The sequence below is a fragment of the Chlorocebus sabaeus genome, chromosome 8 (assembly GCF_047675955.1).
Source record: "Chlorocebus sabaeus isolate Y175 chromosome 8, mChlSab1.0.hap1, whole genome shotgun sequence".
Lineage (NCBI taxonomy): Eukaryota > Metazoa > Chordata > Mammalia > Primates > Cercopithecidae > Chlorocebus > Chlorocebus sabaeus.
Window position 1 is genome coordinate 143,913,009 of NC_132911.1, and position 20,296 is coordinate 143,933,304.

The 20,296-nt window shown below is 47.9% G+C and overlaps 1 protein-coding gene across 2 annotated transcripts in view; it reads right to left on the reverse strand.

The window, feature by feature from the left end:
- TRAPPC9 (trafficking protein particle complex subunit 9) overlaps positions 1 to 20,296 on the reverse strand; it is a 712,655-nt gene that overhangs the window by 520,770 nt on the left and 171,589 nt on the right. For both annotated transcript variants that reach the window (XM_073018375.1, XM_073018374.1), the window contains one exon: positions 15,115 to 15,278. In XM_073018375.1, the coding sequence (XP_072874476.1) occupies positions 15,115 to 15,278 (164 nt within the window). The remainder of the gene's footprint in view (positions 1 to 15,114; positions 15,279 to 20,296) is intronic.

A 20,296-nucleotide genomic window follows, 5' to 3' on the forward strand; every position in this document is an offset into this window, starting at 1 on the left:
GAAATACCACCTGCCAAACACAACCCAGAAGGAAGAGAAGGGGGAGGAGCCAAACATTCAGCATGCTAGTTACTGTGACTTAAATCACCATCACCAGCCATCTAACTTCTATGGGGTACTTCCGTAAAACAGGTACTAAGACTGTACATCTACAGACTCATTAAATCCACACACTGCCTATCTGAATAGGTCCTGCCATCACACCCATTTTAGGGAAGCTGCTCAGGCCATGCAGAAGTGGGTATAGCCAGGACTCAATATTCTGCTCTACAACCCACCCCTTAATAAGTTCACTGGCTTAATCCTAAAAGCCTGTGAAATCGTGCTGTAGTTCCATTTTAAGAAGTGTACTTTTTTCCTCATTTTTTTACAGAGACATGACATACCAAAGACCCCGAACAACTAACTGGGTGTTTGATTTTCAGGAGCTCCCAAGTGGCAGGCCAGACGTCTTCATCCCCTCAGCCCTCCCTGTGTTATTTATTTCCCATCCATGCTCCTGAGGCGCTGAACGTGTCAGGACTCACAGAACTCATTAAAAGGCATTTCACTTTGTCTTAAGATCAGCTTGTTTTGTAAACCTCTCCAGCGTGACCCTAGAAATGTGTAAAATGCTGAACCGTACCAGAAAGCCGCTGCAATCGTGTATACGAGGGGGCAGCAAGTTGAATGACTTTTAGTCATTCAGGAGTTTCAATGTTTTTCTAGGAGACACACCGGTAAATCCATTCACTGTGGTTAGTCAACATGCAGCAGAAATAATACAGGATGTGCAGTTGGAATTCAGTTCAATTCAGTGCACACGTCTGCCTCCTACACTGAGCCGTGAGCTCCTCAGGACAGGGTTCATGTATTATTCATGCGCCTGCATGCTGACTGGCATGTCAATGGGATGTAAATGTTTGATTGTTGAATAATACAAACCCAAGTGAGGTAAGTGTTATTGTAACAGAATATCAGCAAGGCAATGGACAGTAGAAGTGGCATAATTAATTCTACTTGAAGGGCTTGGGAAAGCTTTCAGGAGGCGGCAGTGGACGGAACTGCAAATGAGGGATAGACTGGGATGCACAGAGGACGTCCAGGAGTAAGCAAAGTTCCGAATACATAAAAGTGTGTTTGTTCAAAGACAGCCGGAGTACAAGGGCTGTGCTGGTACATTCTGCACTCCCCAGGGTGGAGCCCTGGATCGCATTCACCTGGGTGTCCCCAGTGCCCGACACGATGGCCACCACGTAGAAGGTGCTCAGTATGGGCTGCTGAGGAGTCCACCAAAGGCAAGAGCAGCTGGCAGCCATAAAGACAGACGGGGGAGCACCAGAGGGAGCAACCACTCCAAAAAGAGCAGAGAGGACATTCCCTCTGCTGCCCCCGCCCTGCCCACTGCTTTCATGGGACACCTTGCACCTGTTCACCACTGAGCCTCCCATGACTCTTAGAGCTCCAGGAGGACAGCGATGACTGTGGTCCCGCTCCCTAAGCCACAATACCTGAAGCACAGTGGGTACTGGGGAAGTGTGCAAGAAAGAAAGGGAAAGGAAAAGGTGGGCAGCCAGCCACAGGATGGATTTCACTGAATGCTGGGCTAAGAAACCAGGGATAGGAAAATGATTTCAGAAAGGTTTTAGAAAGGTGACAAATGAGTTGATATTTTTATAAGATGACAATGGCAGCAGCATCAAAGATAACAGCACCTTACAGGAGGAACTAGCATTTACCAAGCCCTAACTAATGCCAGGTATTATATTAAGTGCCTTACATGTAGTATAACAACCAGAAGAGCTATGGAGTGCTAGCTCCACTAGGAGGGACAATGGTCACAGACACAAGTAACTTGGTCCAGGTCACCCAGCCAGTAAGTGGCAAAGCCAGGACTCTAACAAAAGTCCATCTGATCCTAAATATTATAATGTTGACCATCATAAGTAACTTGAAAATTGAGGGAGGCCTGACCTAGGGGCTTCCGACTAGTCTGCTGGCCTGGCTACCCAGAGCCGGCTGCCGCGGCTGTCCTCAGCTCCATCTCTACCTCTGTCCACGCCCAGATATGCAAGTGGGACTTGGTGTCAAAACTGAAGCAGAGATCGCAGAAACTGAATCCTTCCCCCTGCTCCCCAAGACGCTCCACTCTATGACAATACCAAGAAGTAGAAGCCACTTTTCTCCAAGACTGATTTCTAAAACTTTGCCCTGCCTTGCCGTAATTTTTTTTTTTTTTTTAAGAAAACAACTATATAAAAATAGCCTAATAAAAGCACCTCGGAAACAGACCAGACCAGAAAGTTAGAAAGCCCAGTAGGGTGGGTAGCTCTCATATGGCACTTCAGCCAGCTTATTACCGAACCCCTCGGGTCCTGAGAATTGCACGAGTAACAGGTTTCCCTTTGTCAGCAGGAGCCAACTGTCTCCTCCCATCGGCGCTGCTCACGGCCTCCCAAGGTGCTTCTCGCACTCTTGCCTTTCCTGGGCACTGCCCGTGGCCTCCCAAAGTGCTTCTCACCCTCTTGCCTTTCCCGGCTTCCTTCCCTGTGTAATGAGCAGGGCTTATGCTGACTCTACTAAGTGGCTTCTAGTTCGGATTTACTGTGGTTTTAATGCAAGTATACCTTTATTCATCCAGGGATTGTTATATTGCACCATCCCAGAAAGTCTGAGAACAAGGGGAAAGCTAAGACAGTTTCTGAAACATCTTAAGGAAAAAAAAAAAAAAAAAAAAGGAGGAGGAGGGAAGAGAGAGACAGAGAGAGAGAGAGAGATGAAGCCAGGAAATGTAGACAAAGGCACCTGTCTTCCTCAAGCGGGGCACACATTTGCTTATTTCGAGTCAGCCTTAACAATTTGGATGTTCTGGTTTCCCAGGCCCTGGCAGACCAAGGAAGCCAAACCATCAGTCCTGGGACTGCAACTAAACAGCTACTCCCACCCCACCCACCCTATGCTAAGCACTGTGTTAGGTCCTCCAGAGACAGGAGCGCGTGTTCTGGGATGACCGAATGAGAGAAGGACTGGATCCTGGTAAGTATCCAGATGAGGACACCAAGCCTCCAGCAGTCGGTCAACTGGCTCAAGACAAGTCACACAGCTAATAATATGCGACGCCAAAACCCACGTTCTTGTCATCATTCTAGCTGAACAGAGGCTGTGCCAGACAACCCGCACCGACAGAGGCAACGAGCAACAGCGACACCCACGAGAGAGAGAGGAAAACCACACAGAAACCAAGAGGGCAACAGGCCGGCCTGTTCCACCTATGCAGAAGCAGCAGAGTGCAAGAAGAGATTCGACACTGCACCCCCAGGCCGTGCCCAGGCCAGTAACTGAAGAATGTTCAAAGTCCCACCTTCAGAATCCTACTATTTCCAAGTATAAGGTATGCTCAGAAGATGTCTAACCACACTGCTTATTTGTGTATTAAGTTCTGTAGCTTAAGAGTGACATATTCAAATAACAAGCAAATCCACACACATGGGAACAGCTTATTCCCCTCTGATGTCAAATAACCAAGGTATTTGTAGCTAAGAAATGAGAGATGAAATTCACAGTGCAGAGATGATTTTTCTGTAGCCACAGCACTGTGGAAAGCTGAATAGCTTGGTCGTCCGATTTAATATGTGTTTGCACCTTAAAAGTGGGCCTTTCTGTTTTCCCCCTTCCCTACTGTGGCACAGAACTGGGTGTCTGAAGGGGCTTTGCAGAATCCTACACAGTAATATGCTGCAGGAATAACAAGAGAGCCATCAATTGACAGTGGAGCATCTGTCACCAATTTTTTTCCCCTGTGAAATTTCATTTCAGAAATAATAGTCATTATTTAAATGCTAGCATTTAGGTAAGGGCTATCAAGTGAAATTGGTTACTTTATGTTGATAATAGCAGAGGAATTACTGCTGCTGTGAACCTGAGACATGTAAGAAGCCATTAATATTAGCTTCTATCTCCAGGGATGCTCTGGTACAACATTCATGAGAAAAGCAATAAAGAGAATCTCGCCTCAAAACATTTATGAATTTTTAATTATAACAATACAAAGCCATCATTTTTTGTTAAAATATTAAACAGAAGAATGAAGAAATTAAGCAGTGTGTATGTACATTTATGTATACAGGTATGTATATGTTTCTTTTTGTATCACACTCACATACACATATCTTCAAACATTTGTGGAAAAGCTAATATAGTAAATGTTTCTTAATTTGAGCTTTATTATAATGAAATCTATGACTAAGCAAAAGTAAGAGTTCATGTCTTTCACAATCTACACATAAAAACTTGCTTACAAGTGGCCAGGCATGGTGGGTCACGCCTGTAATCCAGCACTTTGAGAGGCTGAGGCAGACAGAGCATTCGAGCTTAGGAGTTCGAGACCAGCCTAGCCAACATGGTGAAACCCTGCCTCTACTAAAAATACAAAAAAAAAAAAAAAATTAGCCAGGCGTGGTGGCTGACACCCGGAGTCCCAGCTACTCAGAAGGCTAAGGCAGGAGAACCGCTTAAACCTGGGAGGCGGAGGTTGCGGTGAGTTGAGGTTGTACCACTGCACTCCAGCCTGGGTGAAAGAGTGAGGCTGTCTAAAAAGAAAAAAAAAAAAAAAAAGCACTTGCTTACACGTAAATTCAAATTAGAAGAATCACATGCCATCGCTAGACCCTCCTTGTCCAGAAATGGGGTGGGTTATAAACACTCATCTCTGTAGCTGGGCGTGGTGGCTCACACCTATAATCCCAGCACTTTGGGAGGCCGAGGCGGGCGGATCATGAGGTCAGGAGATTGAGACCATCCTGGCTAATACAGTGAAACCCCGTCTCTACTAAAAAATACAAAAAAAAATTAGCCGGGTGTGGTGGCAGGTGCCTGTAGTCCCAGCTACTCGGGAGGCTGAGGCAGGAGAATGGCGTGAACCCGGGAGGCGGAGCTTGCAGTGAGCGGAGATCCTGCCACTGCACTCCCGCCTGGGTGACAGAGCAAGACTCCGACTCAAAAAAGAAAAAAAAAAAAAAAAACCTACTCATTGTTGTATTAGGGATTTGTGAACACAGGGACACACTCACCCCATAAAAGCCCCAGTGACAGTCTAGACTGCTGAGAGGCCCACAAAGTTCTGTCTGACCCTTAATATCGTGCATCCTTACCATAAACTTAAAATGCAGGGGATTTTAAAGGGAGTCTGTAATAGTAAGAATTAAAATAAGTCAAGAAAGCAAAGAAGATGAGAGGAGAAAACAAAGCAAGAAACTTCTTTATCTGAAGGTTGATGTCCGATGAAAAAGCAGTTTATTCTGAGGGAGTGAAGAAGTGTGCAGAGACTAGAGGGGGCCCCTGATGGGACTCTTGGTGCCTCGTCAGGGATGGAAGGAAAAGGAAAAGGGTAAGGACAAGATGTAGGGTTCACAGGCAGGCTCTTGCAGGCACCAGGCATCGGCATGCAAACGTGGTCTGCAGAAACGATGCACACACCAATAACAACTGTTATCTATAAAGCAAACAAGCTCAACGTTGTCCCAAGAGCTTTCCTCATCCTCTGTTAACATTTCACGCTTACGACAACCCTATACAGCTGGTAAGAGTGTTAATACTATGTAAGCACCTACTATGTGGCAAGCATTGCTCTTAGTTCCTAGGTGCTAAGGATGCAGCAGTGAAATAAACAGACCACCACCACCACCCACCCAAAAAGACCTCTTACACTGGTTGCGATTATTTCATCAGAAAAAAATTACATGAAGTACCACAGACCTGGTATGTGGAGAGCACTAAGTGTAAAAGATATTCTTTTTAGTTTGTTGTTGTTGTTGTTGTTTTTCAGACGGAGTCTCACTCTGTCGCCCAGGCTGGAGTGCAATGGCACAGTCTCGGCTCACCGCAACCTCCGCCTCCTGGGTTCAAGCGATTCTCCTGCCTCAGCCTCTCGAGTAGCTGAGATTACAGGCGCCCACTACCACGCGCAGCTAATTTTTGTATTTTTTAGTAGAGAGGGGGTTTCACCATATTGGCCAGGCTGGTCTTGAACTCCTGACCTTGTGATCCACCTCGGCCTCCCAAAGTGCTGGAATTACAGGCATGAGCCACCACGCCCAGCTGAGTAAAAGCCATTCTTACTACTGAGATATAAAATAACTCTATCGTAGTACAAAGAGAATCATATGGGAACCCAGAGAAGACGGTGTTTCATCCCATGTGGCAAAATTTTATACAGCAGACATTTTAGAGACAGTTTAAGAAGCTAAACTCAATGGGCTTAGAATAAAGATAATGCTAAAATAAAAATCAATCCACAACCAAATCCTATACCGTCTCCTATAGTTAACACCCACAACCAAATCCTATACCATCTCCTACAGTTAACGCCCACAACCAAATCCTACACCATCTCCCACAGTTAACGCCCACAACCAAACCACAACCAAATCCTATACCATCTCCCACAGTTAACGCCCACGACCAAGTCCTACACTGTCTCCCACAGTTAACGCCCACAACCAAATCCTACACCGTCTCCCACAGTTAACGCCCACAACCAAATCCTATACCGTCTCCTACAGTTAACACCCACAACCAAATCTTATACCGTCTCCTATAGTTAACGCCCACAACCAAATCCTACACCGTCTCCTACAGTTAACGCCCACAACCAAATCCTACACCGTCTCCTACAGTTAACACCCACAACCAAATCCTATACCGTCTCCCACAGTTAACACCCACAACCAAATCCTACACCGTCTCCTACAGTTAACACCCACAACCAAATCCTATACTATCTCCTACAGTTAACACCCACAACCAAATCCTATACCGTCTCCTACAGGTAACACCCACAACCAAATCCTATACTGTCTCTGCTCTGTCTCCCTCATCCTCCCTACCACCAGTAGCTCCTGATCATATTCCCATGTCCTCAGAGCAGGTCCTCTGTTCACTGATGCTGGCAGTTCGGTGCTATAGGACTAAAGTGACAGGAATTACTCCCTTTGTGTATTTTGGAAACTGATGGTTTGTTTTTGTTAATGTAATTCCACACGTAAATGTATTGCAGCTTGGAACAAGAATTTAAAAAGAATGATAGCTTTCATTTTTCACGTGTAACCCTGTTGCTTTGAAAATGGCTCTGCCATGCTGTCTATTTACGTTTGTCATGATTACAGGTAAAGTCACAAGAGCTGGGAAGGAGGAGGCCTTCGTTCTTGTTCCGGTTCCTCATGCAGCTGACCTGTGACCCGAGGCCAGCCACACACCTCTTCTGCTTTCGCTTTCCCTGTGCATAAAGCCAGGGTGGCCCTATGTGCCCTGTGCATCCTCTGACTGACTGGGGACCCCAACTGGAGAGAACCACGGAAAACTACACAGTAACAAAGACAGACGAGGCGTGGGCAAGCCATGACGGGCAGCTACGCTTGAGGGCTGGGGAGAGAAGACGACCATGTTGATGGTCACGGCGTGAACCACCGCCAAAAGCATCTCCCTTGGAATTCTGTCCCGCTGCCACAGTGCTCCCCACCTTCTACATCATCACTAGGAAGTGCTCACTAGGCCGACCAGGTAAATGGAAAGAGTGGCTTGCCCCGGGGCTGGGGCAGGGATTGGCTGGGAAGGAACACGTGGGAATTTTCTGGGGTGGCGGAAATGTTCTATACTATGTCCTGACAAGGGTTTGCGTTAGACAGAGCCATGTAGTTCTAAACCTCAATAAATGGTACACAAGATTTGTGCATGTCACTGCACATGTATTTTACCAAAAAAAAAAGTGAACTCTAGTTAATGATACATGTGCTACAGCATTTAGGGGTAAAATATACTGAAATCTGCAACTTACTTTAAACTGCATTAAAACAATAAGATGGATTGGGCCCGGCACAGTGGCTCATGCCTGTAATCTCAGCACTTTGGGAGGCCGAGGTGGACGGATCACAAGGTCAGGAGATCAAGACCATCCTGGTTAACACAGTGAAACCCCGTCTCTACTAAAAATATAAAAAATTAGCCAGGCATGATGGCGGGCACCTGTAGTCCCAGCTACTCAGGAGGCTGAGGCAGGAGAATGGGGTGAACCCAGGAGGCGGAGCTTGCAGTGAGCGGAGATCCTGCCACTGCACTCTAGCCTGGGTGACAGAGCAAGAATTCGTCTCAAAAATAAATAAATAAATAAATAAATAAATAAATAAATAAATAAATAAACTAGATGGATTAAAGGATGGATAGGAGGCTGGATAGATATGTAATAAAGCAAATATAACAAAATGTTCATCACAGAACCTAGATGGTTGGTATGTAAGTGTTTGCTATAAAATTCTTTCAACTCTTCTACATGGTTCAGTATTTTTATAATAAAAGTTTGAGGATGGAAATGCTGGGTGATATAGAATAAGTTCCAGATGAAGTCTGAGGCATAAGGAACACCAAGGATGGTTGGGCACAGTTGCTCATGTCTGTAATCCCAGCACTTTGGAAGGCCAAGGTGGTTGGATCACTTGAGGTCAAGAGTTCAAGACCAGCCTGGCCAACTTGGTGAAACTACATCTCTACTAAAAACACAAAAAGTTAGCCAGGCATGGTGGTGGGCACCTGTAATCCCAGCTACTCGGGAGGCTGAGGCAGGAGAATCACTTGAACCCGGGAGGCAGAGGTTGCAGCAAGCCAAGACTGCGCCACTGCACTCCAGCCTGGGCAACAGAGTGAGACTCCATCTCAAAAAAAAAAGAGAAACACCAAAGGCTAAGTTGGCCTAGAAAGGTGGGACAGAAGCTGGACCTTGAAATGAGACCTCAGATGACCAAGAAGCAGTGGAAGGCCTCTCCAGGAAGGGGGCGGCATCTACGCAGAGCAGCGGAAGCAGTGACCCGCACAGAGCAGGGGTGGAGAGGGGAGCACCTAAGGCAGAGCTATGCCCCACATTCAACATCGCAGAGTGGTTCCCACACGCTTGTCTACGTCCTCCACTCAGCCAACAGGAGGGACAGACATGCTACCATCAGCCTCATTCTGGAAATGCGGCTAACAGGACCATGCCACAAAATGTCTTTCCGTCACCAACTACTCGGTACTGAGAACCTGCTATGTGCCAGGCCCTGGAAATGAAGAGAAAACCCAGGCACTGCCTTGGAGAGACTATACCCTGATTAGAGAAAGAGACCAATAAACAAGCCATCACCATACACAGTGGCAAGACCTCCTGTGGCACTAAGTCAGAGCAGCCCGAGGCAGCAAAGAGGAGACCCAGGAGCCCCGGCTTAGGCAGGCTTTCCAGAAGGGGCAGCCAAGCCAGAGCCCAGAGGATAAATGCTCCAGAGCTGAGGAGGCAGGAGGGGTGGGAGAAGTCAGCACGGCGTGCCCGGGGAGGAAACGGTGTGTCCTCACATCTATGGCAGATGGCAGGAGCATCCAGGAAGCCAGAATTAGCTCCTGACAGCAATGCGACTCCAGCTGAGGAGGAGAGGCCGCCACAGATGAAGCCGAGCATGGGGCAGAGGCTCCGCCACACAGGGCTGCAGGGGCCACACAGGGCCACTGGGGCCAGGGGCGACAGCAGCCACTCACGGATTTCTGAAGAGAGAAGCAGGTGAAGACTTTTGCTTCAGAAAGAATGGGCGATTTTGTAATGAATAATGGGCACACAAAGGGAAGGCAAAAACGTTTTCCAGTTGCTAAGCTGGGAGGGCAAGGTAAATTACAGGAGATGTGAGAAACGTTTGCCACGTAGATTGTAATTTTCTGTTATTCAATATTAGCTTGCTTGTTCAAATATCAACAAAACTCTATAACCAATTAATTAAGTTCAGAGTACCAGATGAAGGCTTTTATGCCAGAGAAGCACTTTCTACCTTACCTAAATTGGTCCCAAAAGGAGGATGGGTAGGAAAGCATGAAATTAAGGTAGTATCATTAAATTTCTCAAAGACTAAGAGTATACGAAGTTTTTAAAATAAGACACAAATAAACAACATTTTTAAAATAAAAAATGATTAAATGAACCACATTAAAGTTAAGAACTTCTGTTCATCCAAAGCCACCACTAAGAGGTAAAGGCAAACAAATCATAGTATGGGAGAGGATGGTCATCCCATGTGTCCAACAAAGAGCTCACACCCAGGGTATATATAAAGAAGTCCCACAAGTCAGGAGAGATGGGGAAGGGGAGGGAGAAACAGAGATAGAGACATACGGAGAGAGAGAAGACAACCAATGGGGGAAAAAAGGGCAAAGGCCTCATACAAAAGAGGATATACAAGTGACCAGAACATTGGAAAAGTGCTCAACTTCACCGATCATCAGGGAAAAGCAAATTGAAACCCCAATGCTACACTGTTATATACCTCACTCTCACCACCAGAATGAATAACACGACTGCAAATACCAAGTAAAGGCAGGTGAAATGAATCTATGCCATTAGAAGTTGAATGGTGGTAGCCTTAGGCAGAGAAGTGGGTAGACATCTGATGAACAACTTCAATCCTCATGACAACTCTACAAAATGGTGGTGTCTGTGGCAATAGCAATAGTGATGGTGGTGGTGGTAGTGATAGTGGTAGTGGTAGCAGCAGTGATGGTGATGGTGCTTGTCCGAGGATGGCAGTAATGATGGTGGTGGTGGTGGTGGTAGTGATGGTGGTGATGGGGTGATGGTGGCAGTGGTAATGGTGGTGGTTGTGGTGGTTCTAGTAGTGATGGTGATGATGGCGGTGGTTGTGTTGATGATGAGGTGATTGTGGTAGTGGCAATGGTGATAGTGATTATGGTGGTGGCGATGATGATGGTGATGGTGATGGTGGTAGTGGTAGCAGTGATGGCAGTGGTTATGGTAGTGGTGGTGGTGGTGGTTATGGTGGTGATGGTGGCAGTGGTGAGGGTAGTGGTTGTGTTGATAGTGGTAGTGGTGGCGGTGGGGGTTGGGGTGGTGTTTGTGGTGGTGGTGGCAGTGGTGACAGGGGTGGTTGTGGTGGTTATAGTGGTGATGGTGGTTTTGGTGGTCACAGTGGAGAGAGTTGGTGGTTGTGGTGTAGTGGTAGTGAGGGTAGTGATGATGATGGTGATAAGTGGTAGTGATGGTGATGGTGGTGGTGATGGTGATAAGTGGTAGTGATGGTGACAGTGGTGGTGATAAAGGTAGTGACAGTGATTGTAGTGATGGTGGTGGTGATGGTGATAGTGGTAGTGATGGTGATGGTGGTGGTGATGGTGATGATGGTGGTGGTGGTGATGGTGATGGTGATGGTGATAGATAGTGGTAGTGATGGTGATAATGGTAGTGACAGTGATGGTAGTGCTGGTAGTGGTGATGGTGATGGTGATAGTGGTAGTGATGGTGATGGTGACAATGGTAGTGACAGTGATGGTAGTGATGGTAGTGGTGATGGTGACAGTGGTAGTGATGGTGACAGTGGTAGTCATGGTGATGGTGGTGGTGATAATGGTAGTGACAGTGATGGTAGTGATGGTGATGGTAGTGACAGTGATGGTAGTGGTGATGGTGGTAGTGATGGTGATGGTGGTGGTGGTAGTGATGGTGGTGGTGACAATGACAATGGTAGTGATGGTGGTGGTGATGGTGATGGTGGTGGTGATAATGGTTGTGACAGTGATGGTAGTGCTGGTAGTGGTGATGGTGATGGTGATAGTGGTAGTGATGGTGATGGTGACAATGGTAGTGACAGTGATGGTAGTGATGGTAGTGGTGATGGTGACAGTGGTAGTGATGGTGACAGTGGTAGTCATGGTGACGGTGGTGGTGATAATGGTAGTGACAGTGATGGTAGTGACAGTGATGGTAGTGGTGATGGTGGTAGTGATGGTGATGGTGGTGGTGGTAGTGATGGTGGTGGTGACAATGACAATGGTAGTGATGGTGGTGGTGATGGTGATGGTGGTGGTGATAATGGTTGTGACAGTGATGGTAGTGATAATGGTGATGGTGGTGATGATAATGATGGTGGTGGTGGCGATGACAGTAGTAGTGATGGTGGTAGTGGCAGTGGTAATACTGGTGGTTGTGGTGGCAGCAGTGGCAACAGTAGCAGTACATTAGTTCATTTTGCACTGCTATAAAGGAATACCCGAGGCTGGCTAATTTACAGGGAGAAGAGGTTTTATTTGGGCCCACAATTCCACATCCTATACAAACATGGTACTGGCCTCTGCTTCTGGCGAGGGCTTGAGGAAGCTTCCATTCATGGCAGAGGGCAAAGCGGGAGCAGGAGGTCACACAGTGAGGGAGGAGAGGGGAGGAGGCACCAGCACTAATGAGAACTAACAGAGTGAGAACTCATTCATTCCCATGAGACGAGTACCCAGCCATTCATGAGAGATCCACCCCCATGACCCAAAACCTCCCACCAGGCCCCCCGCTAACACTGGGGATGATATTTCAACATGAGAGGTGGAGGGGACACACACCTAAACCACAGCAAGTAGTAACTTGTGTGAGAACAAATCCGAGTGCTTATGCGCCAAGCACTGTCCCAAGCGCTTCATACATATTCTCTCATTTAATTCTCAGTTAAATCAATGAGATGTAGGTACCATTCTTAGTGTTATTTTACAGAACAGCAGAGCCAGACAGTGCCCTCCCCAGAGGTCTAGATGCCCCGAGCTCAGAGACTCCAGCACCGGAGCCAGGCCACTCCTCTGAGGTCTCAGTTGCCGCTCCTGGGTACTTCTTCTCAACTTCTAGGCCACACTAGTCCAACCTCTTCACAGGCTGCCCCAGCCCAGGGCAGGAGCTGCCTCACTCCTCACACCTCTTGTTGCTTTACATTATCTTTGCCTCTCAAACGCTTCGCACTTGTCAGCCATTGTTCATAGTGATTCTTTCTGTTCTGGTGTGGCCTGTCTCCTGCCTGGACTCGGAATGACATAAGGAGGGACACAGCCCCGACAGCTGTGATCCAGCTTGGCTTGGGCTGCTAGGCCACTAGTTCCCTTATCCCAGAGGCAGTCCGCCTGTGTTTTTATTGTTGAAAATGCAGGTGAGGCTTGCAGTGAAGGCTTTCACACACAGGTTCTGTGATCAGTGAGATCCACCACCGCCTTCCCCTCCCACCCCTGGCCTCCCCTCTCTTGGCCAAAGACCTGGCACAGAAAAGGTAACCCCTCTGCATTCCCGCTGCTCTAGGCGCCTGCCCAGGCCCCTCTGTCTGGTTTTCATTGTTGGGGGACTTTTGGGTGCTGTGTTGCCTACTCTCGGGGAACAGCTTTTCCTTAGTCCTCCCAGAGTCCCACTTCCACTCTCGCCCTCCCTCTAACCCAGCTTCCACGACACTTGTAGCCAATGCTTTATTGCGTAGGGTTGAAATGATTTCCTTGTTTCACAGGGAATGGTTTTATTTTCACTGTTTCTTCATACTTTGTTCGGGGGAGATTTCAAGAGAAAGAGTAGAATAAAAATGCTACTCTTCTGCCATCTTTGTGCAGAAACCATGCCAAGTTAACAACTTCTAGCAGGTTCTATACTGGGCCCTGGCTTCCCAGGGGATGGGACCACCTCACTGTGACCTCCTTAGGGCTGAAGCAAAGCCTTAGATGAGTGCAAGAACCACTCCTCGGGGGGAAGGTAGTAAGATGAACATCAGATTTGCATTTTTAATAACTATTTAGCATATAACAATTTGCCACTTATGGCCTCGCTCAATAAAAAATATACTTGTTATTCCATGTTGTGTGACTAGCACTGAAAGGAAAAAGGAAAAAAAATCCCACCAAAAAGGGAAGGATTCAAGACAAGAAAAAATAAAATGAATGTGCACCGAGAAGCTACAGGTGTTCCTGCTCCACCCCCACGCCCTGCTCTAGGCACACCTGGCCCTCCTGAGCAAGAACACAAGGTGAGCTGCCCCACGGCTCCAGTCCCATGACCACGCACACAAATCACTAAAGGACAGGCCTGGGTCACTCCCCAGGGCCAGGCTCCTTCCAGGGCAGACACGGACCCACCAGGAGAATGGGTTAGACAATGCAGATGCAAAGCTTCATGCTTTACTTCCTACAGACACAGATTTCTGTCAAAATCAGTGGAAGAAATACGGGAATACAAGATACCCTGAAATTCTCCAGAGTGGTACAAGCCCAAATTCACCCTTTCTTACACACTCCAAACTCATCCTCTCATGACATAATTCTTTGCCTGCAAATTCTCCCAAGCTCAGCCCTGGGCCTTCCCTCAAGCTGGAACTAACCAGAGGGTCTGTGGCTCTACCCCTAATAAACTTGGTTTTTCACATTAGAATGTCATTAGCATGGGGAGGGAGCCCTCTGTCAGGAAGTAACGTGCGATCAGTACATCCTCTACCGGAAGCTTCACCAGAACCAAACTCCCATTGTACGCCTGGTTCATCTCACCCATACGTCAGAAGCACATAAAACACCCCCAAAAGCCTGCTGACTTGCTTTCCCTGTTTCATCCTCTGTCTGGTCTCACTAGTCTACAATTTCTCTCACTGTATTACATTACCCAGTTTTATTTCCACATATTACTCTTGATACCTTTCCCTCCTCCTATACAATACACTCCCCCTTTGATCAATGCACTCACTAGCCTCTGACACACCAGGTGTCCTGCCAAACACAACCTCCCTAGTTCAGTCTTGTAATGTATATGCTAAATACTACCTCCCCTATTTATCCAAGAGGAAATCGAGGCACAGTAGTAACAGTTCCCCAAGGGCAAATAGCTAAGCTAGTAAATGGTGAAGTCCTAATTTCAACACACGTCCCCTGACCCCAAACTACGTGAGCTGGATGCATTACAGGTGGGATCCCAAACAGACTCCTTCCAGGCCTGCTAATGCTTCTCTCCCATTCTTTGAAGAAATAGTTCTGCTGAGTAGCTGATGGATGTTGAGGCCTGGGAAAGGGCACTGGGGATACAGAGGTGTGTGCTTGGTCCCGCTGTCCGCTGCTGAGTGTCTTTCATGAAGAACCGGTTTCCCACTGTCATGACGGCACCAAGCTTCCCCGAGGCTCCTGCACTCAAGCTCTCAGCCTGTAAGCCCTCGCCTGACTTCTACTGACTTTCACTGAATCCACAAAGAAGTTTTTAGAATCTCTGGAAATGGAGTATTTAAACTATCTCTTCTACAAGTAAACAATACAAACATTCCCAGGGTCAAAGCTGCTTACGATACCTACCTTTAGTGGTGAGAACTTTCGAGGTGACCTCCAGTTTCTCCAGTGGTTCCATTCCAATATTTTCCAACTTAATGATTAGTTGCTGACTTTCTCCATTGTAAAGCTGGACAGATACATTAGTAGATATTTCATCACCAGAAGAAGGTTGCAATGAATGTGCAGATCTAAAATAATAAGAAGAAATTTAAAGAAGAAATAAGGAAGAAGCCAAGGCCATTTTAGAATTACTCACATAAGGCAGAAAAATCGCCATACTCATGCATCTCAGAAACAGGGGCTAGGAAATCCTGGCTTCACACATGGAGTTCAGTACCCAGCTATCAGGAATGGAAAGTCAGCCGCCACAGGCCTCATGCTTTCCTCATGAGACACGTCCAGGTCTTTGTGTGTCATAAACATGAACACCCTCACTCAGCGTTCATTTCTCATGCGTATGTGAAGCATAAAAGTACTTAATTACTAAGTTATGGAGGATAAAAATTAAACAATGAATTGATTCAAATAAACCATGAAGGCATTGTCTCTCAAAATCTAAAAAATGTCATGCTTAGAAGTGCCTTGGGAAAATCCAGATTTAAGAGGAGAACGTATACCAACCATTCCAGCTGATAACATGAGAGCTGAGGTCAAAGAGAAATGAGAAGCCATCCCACAGACCCCTTCCTACAGGTACAAACTGTGAGGAATGCCCACCAACACCTGGTGTCACATGAGGGCAGCTGGGCCAGGCCCTGGGGTCAGGCAGTATCTGTGGGGCTCCATCCTCACACCAGTCAGGTGAGGCCCTGGACTACAGGACAGGCCAATGCAGCCAAGCCAGACGAACGTGCAGCGCAGAGGCCAGGGCCTCCCTGAGGCTCCTGCACTCAAGCTGTCAGCCTGTAAGCCCTCGCCTGACTTCTACTGACTTCAGCTGAATCCACAACGCTAACTGTCCTGGTTGTGTCCTTCCCAACCCACAGGCTGCAAACAGTGGGTTGGGAAGGAGGTCACTGGTGATCACAGAGAAAATATATCTGGTAGCACAATGGGGACAAATATCAGTGGACGACAAATAGAGGCACGTGACAGGTGAGGTTAAACACACACATGGCTCCCTAGAGAAGTCTGGCCACAGAACAAAGGGGCAGCCAGAGGAGGTGGCTAGAGCGGGGAGGCCGACATGTTCTCCTGGGGCCTGAAGGTTTCCTGAGTACCCCACTGCCTTCTTCCTGCCCCTGAAGGATTTCCACAGAGACACACAATTAGTCCAACATACTTGAGCCAACATCGTGTGCTTAGTGCAACAAGAAATGGCTCATGAAGTCAACTAAGCAGACTGTGGATCACCCCACCCCAGACACTCTCCAGCAGTCTTTCCCATGCCCAGCTCCTCCCGGCCCTGCTCCCGGTCACAGTGCACAGGATCGGAGTTGGATCTGCTTCCCGTGCCATGGGAGCACTTGGTGTCACACACTACTTGGTCCGAAGGACAGAAAAGAATGTTCCAGACTCACACCTCTGCCATCCAAGGGAAGAAATGCTGCTTAACACAAGCCAAGCTCATAGCACTGGGCACGTGTTTCCTGGGGGCTTCCAGATGCAGACTCTGACAGAGGAGCTTCTGCGTCCAAACCAAATCTTGGTGAAATAATTGCATCATAAATCAAGGTGAGCTCCTTGGAATTTAAGTATCTTTAATGCTCATGAGTCAAGAAATAAACTTCCTCTGTCAAGGAAGGAAAATTGGATTTGTGTCCTTACCATAAAGGGCTTCTTCCCATCTTTTAGCAGGCAGCCTTTCTCAAGCAAAAGTTTGTAGTCAATATGGATTTGCAGAGAAGGTATCAGGAAAAAAATAAAACATGGCCAAGACTCAGGATTTTGTGTCTCAAACAACAGGATTTTGAGACAAAACAAAACAATGCTTGACCGGAAAGTCACAGGGCCTGGGCCTGACACAGGCCCTGACGGTCCCAGCTGCAGCGTCCCAGTTGTCATGAGCAGTGGAGCTTGGGTGGGACTCGGGCTGGCACTGAAAAGGAGGTGAGTCCTAAACAGGCCATGGCACTAAAGAGATGGCAGCAGGGACCCTACTCCAGCCAAGGTCAGGCCCCCAGGGAGGGGGTGCAGCGGTTGGGCAAAGGTCAGGTCCAGTCTCCTAGGAGGAGATGGGGACCAGGAGCTTCTTGCAGAGAGAAACTCCAATGTGGGACTATGGGCAAACTGTGGGAGGTAGGAGTAAAGTCTATGCCAACGAGACTCTCTTGTTTAAGGAGATGGCCCCTAATATGTGGTCTGTGTTGGATGAGTCAGCCCCTGGGTCTGAGCAGCAGAGGAAACTGCAAGGGGGAATCACCAGTGTCTGAAGCTTGGCAAGCCTGTGTCCCCCGAGCACTCTGTGGGCTCAGCTGCCCTTCCTGTAGCTCTAGCCCTCCCCACCCCTGCACTGGACCAAAAGTTTTTTCAAGACAGGGACTTTTTTTTTTTTTTTTTTTTTTTTTGAGATAGTCTCGCTCTGTCACTCATGCTGGAGCGCAGTGGTGCAATCTCCACTCATTGCAACCTCCACCTCCCAGGTTCAAGCAATTCTCCTGCCTCAGCCTCCCGAGTAGCTAGGATTACAGGCTCATGCCACCAGGCCCAGCTAATTTTTTTGTATTTTTAGTAGAGGTGGAATTTGGCCATGTTGGCCAGGCTGGTCTCGAACTCCTGACCTCAGGTGATCTGCCTGCCTCGGCCTCCCAAAGTGCTAGGATTACAGGCGTGAGCCACCGCGCCCGGCCGTGACAGTATTTTTATCTCTGCATTATCAGCTCGTACCTAGCCAGGTACCTGGCACACAGCAGGTACTCACTAAGTATGTATTGAACAAATTAATAAGCATCTCAAACTTGAACCACTGTGCAACACAGAAAAGCACCCTAGCAGTAATCAAAATGGGCCTGGGACAGAGTGGCCTGCTGCACACTTCACGGCTGCCTCCCATTGAGCCTCACCCTGTGCAGTGCATCTCTGCATGGCTGCCTGGCCATGGAGAAGGCGGGACAACGCATTTCCACAGGAGACACCATCAGGCCACCTGCTCCTGACCTCAGCCCTCGTCACTGTCAGTGCTCAAGGCACCACTCCCGCCAGGCTCCATCTGGGCACCTCCGACTCCCATCCTGGAATGCTCTCTGCCGCGTCCCACCCACTGCTTACCGGCTCTGCTCCTCTGCATGTCTCCTCGGCAGAGGCCTTTCCTGAGAAGCTCCCTGCAAAGCAGGCCTCGCCATCTGACGCTGCTTCGCAAAGTGACCTGCCTTCTGTCTCTGAAGGCCTGCCTCTTCTGGACATCTCATCTCATCTGACCCGCTGTGTTTTCGTCACAGCACTGAATTCTCCTGCACCACGGTTTATATTTGTTGGATTGGTTGACTCGTTGTTCTCTCTGCGTTTTCTTCCACGCTTGATTATCTGCCCAAGTGTTGTGGGTCTTGTTAGGCTCAGTAGAATACCACATCTTCTATGAAGCCTTCCGAACCCCAAAGACAGGATCAACCTCTGCTTTGTTTTTATATGACAGGGCCAGTCAGCAAATTCAACTCTAGTTAGTCTGAGTACCTCCTTCCAGACTGTGAACTCATACAAGGGGAGAAGCCTAGGTCGAGGGCATTTTTTATTCATTGCATTTTTTATTAATTGCTAGTCCTATAGCACAGGGCCTAAAGCACATGGTAGGTGTCGATAAATGTTTGTGAGTAAATTTAATCAATAAGTCACTGGAATGTTCATATTAGATTAATAACAATCAAAACTCAAAGAATAATCACATTTTATTTCAGGAAGTCACCTTAGAAAAATATATACATTATATACAATTTTTAAAAATAAGAAATAAAAAACAAACATTTTAACTCCAAATCAGTTCCACTGGACCCTCTCCTCCAGCCCCTGGTCCTCAGCAGGACCTGCTGGGATCCACATTCCTCCCTAGGGCCCAGGCTCAGTGCCAGGCTCAGCTGCCCACAGCGGCACATCTTCTTGTTGAGAGGTAGCAGGTACCAGAGCATGCATGCACCCCCGTCACAGCGCATCCACAGGACAATAAAAATTGGGGGTCAGAGGCAATATCTTTGGAAACGATTCTAAACACAGGAGAAAAATGTGGGGTGGGCAAAGAGAAGCAGCTAGAGGACCTGCTTTCTTCACTGCCTCTTACAGCTGGCAGGTACCTTCGGGGAGGCCTTATTAGCAGGACAAATGACAAAGTTAAAGTACCTCTTCTCAAGTTATTTTTCCCTTTTGGTAATAGCTGCCCTTAGCATTTTTTCGCCTTAAGCCACCCCCTGCCCTTTTGCTGGAGCGCTGGCCAGGGCTCGCTAAGCTGGAGCCGGAGCCACGATCTCCTTGATGAGCTCTCCGGGCTCACCTCCAGCTTTTGTTGGGCGGCTGGTGCTCTGTACAGGCCTGTACGCACGTGCCATGAAACTGTAGCTGAAGCTGCTGTCCTTCCTAGCCTAGCGCCCACTGGCTGCCACAGTTCTACGGACAGCAGTGGCAGAATTCAGCAGCCAAAGCCAGAGCTGGGAGTCTGCGCGTCTGGCTGTTCAAGCTAATGGGCTCAGAAGTGCCCAGGCCCGGGAAGTCCTGGTGGCAGGCTCAGCGGAAATCATGTGTCCATCCAACACTGAAGTCTTGCCAAAATTCATCTTTCTAAACAGTGTGTGGAGGTATAAAATCCACCTAGCTTAAGTATGCAATGCAATCATTTTTGGTAAATTTACACATCACTGATACCCAGTGTTTTTTCGTTTTGTTTTGTTTTTGTTTTGAGACGAAGTCTTGCTCTTTGTCCCCCAGGCTGGAGTGCAGTGGTGCGATCTCGGCTTTCTGCAACCTCTGCCTCCCAGGTTCAAGCGAGTCTCCTGCCTCAGCCTCCCAAGTAGCTGGGATTACAGGCGCCTGCAACCACACCCAGCTAATTTTTGTATTTTTTTAGTAGAGACGGGGTTTCACCATGTTGGCCAGGCTGGTCTCGAACTCCTGACCTCAGGTGATCCGCCGGCCTCGGCCTCCCAAAGTGCTGGGATTACAGGCGTGAGCCACAGGGCCCGGCCTGATACCCAGTTTTAAAACACTTGCAGCACCCCAAAGAGATGCCGCAGGAGTACTTCCAATCAGTTTAGTCCCCACACCACTGGCAGCCTCAGGCAGCCGC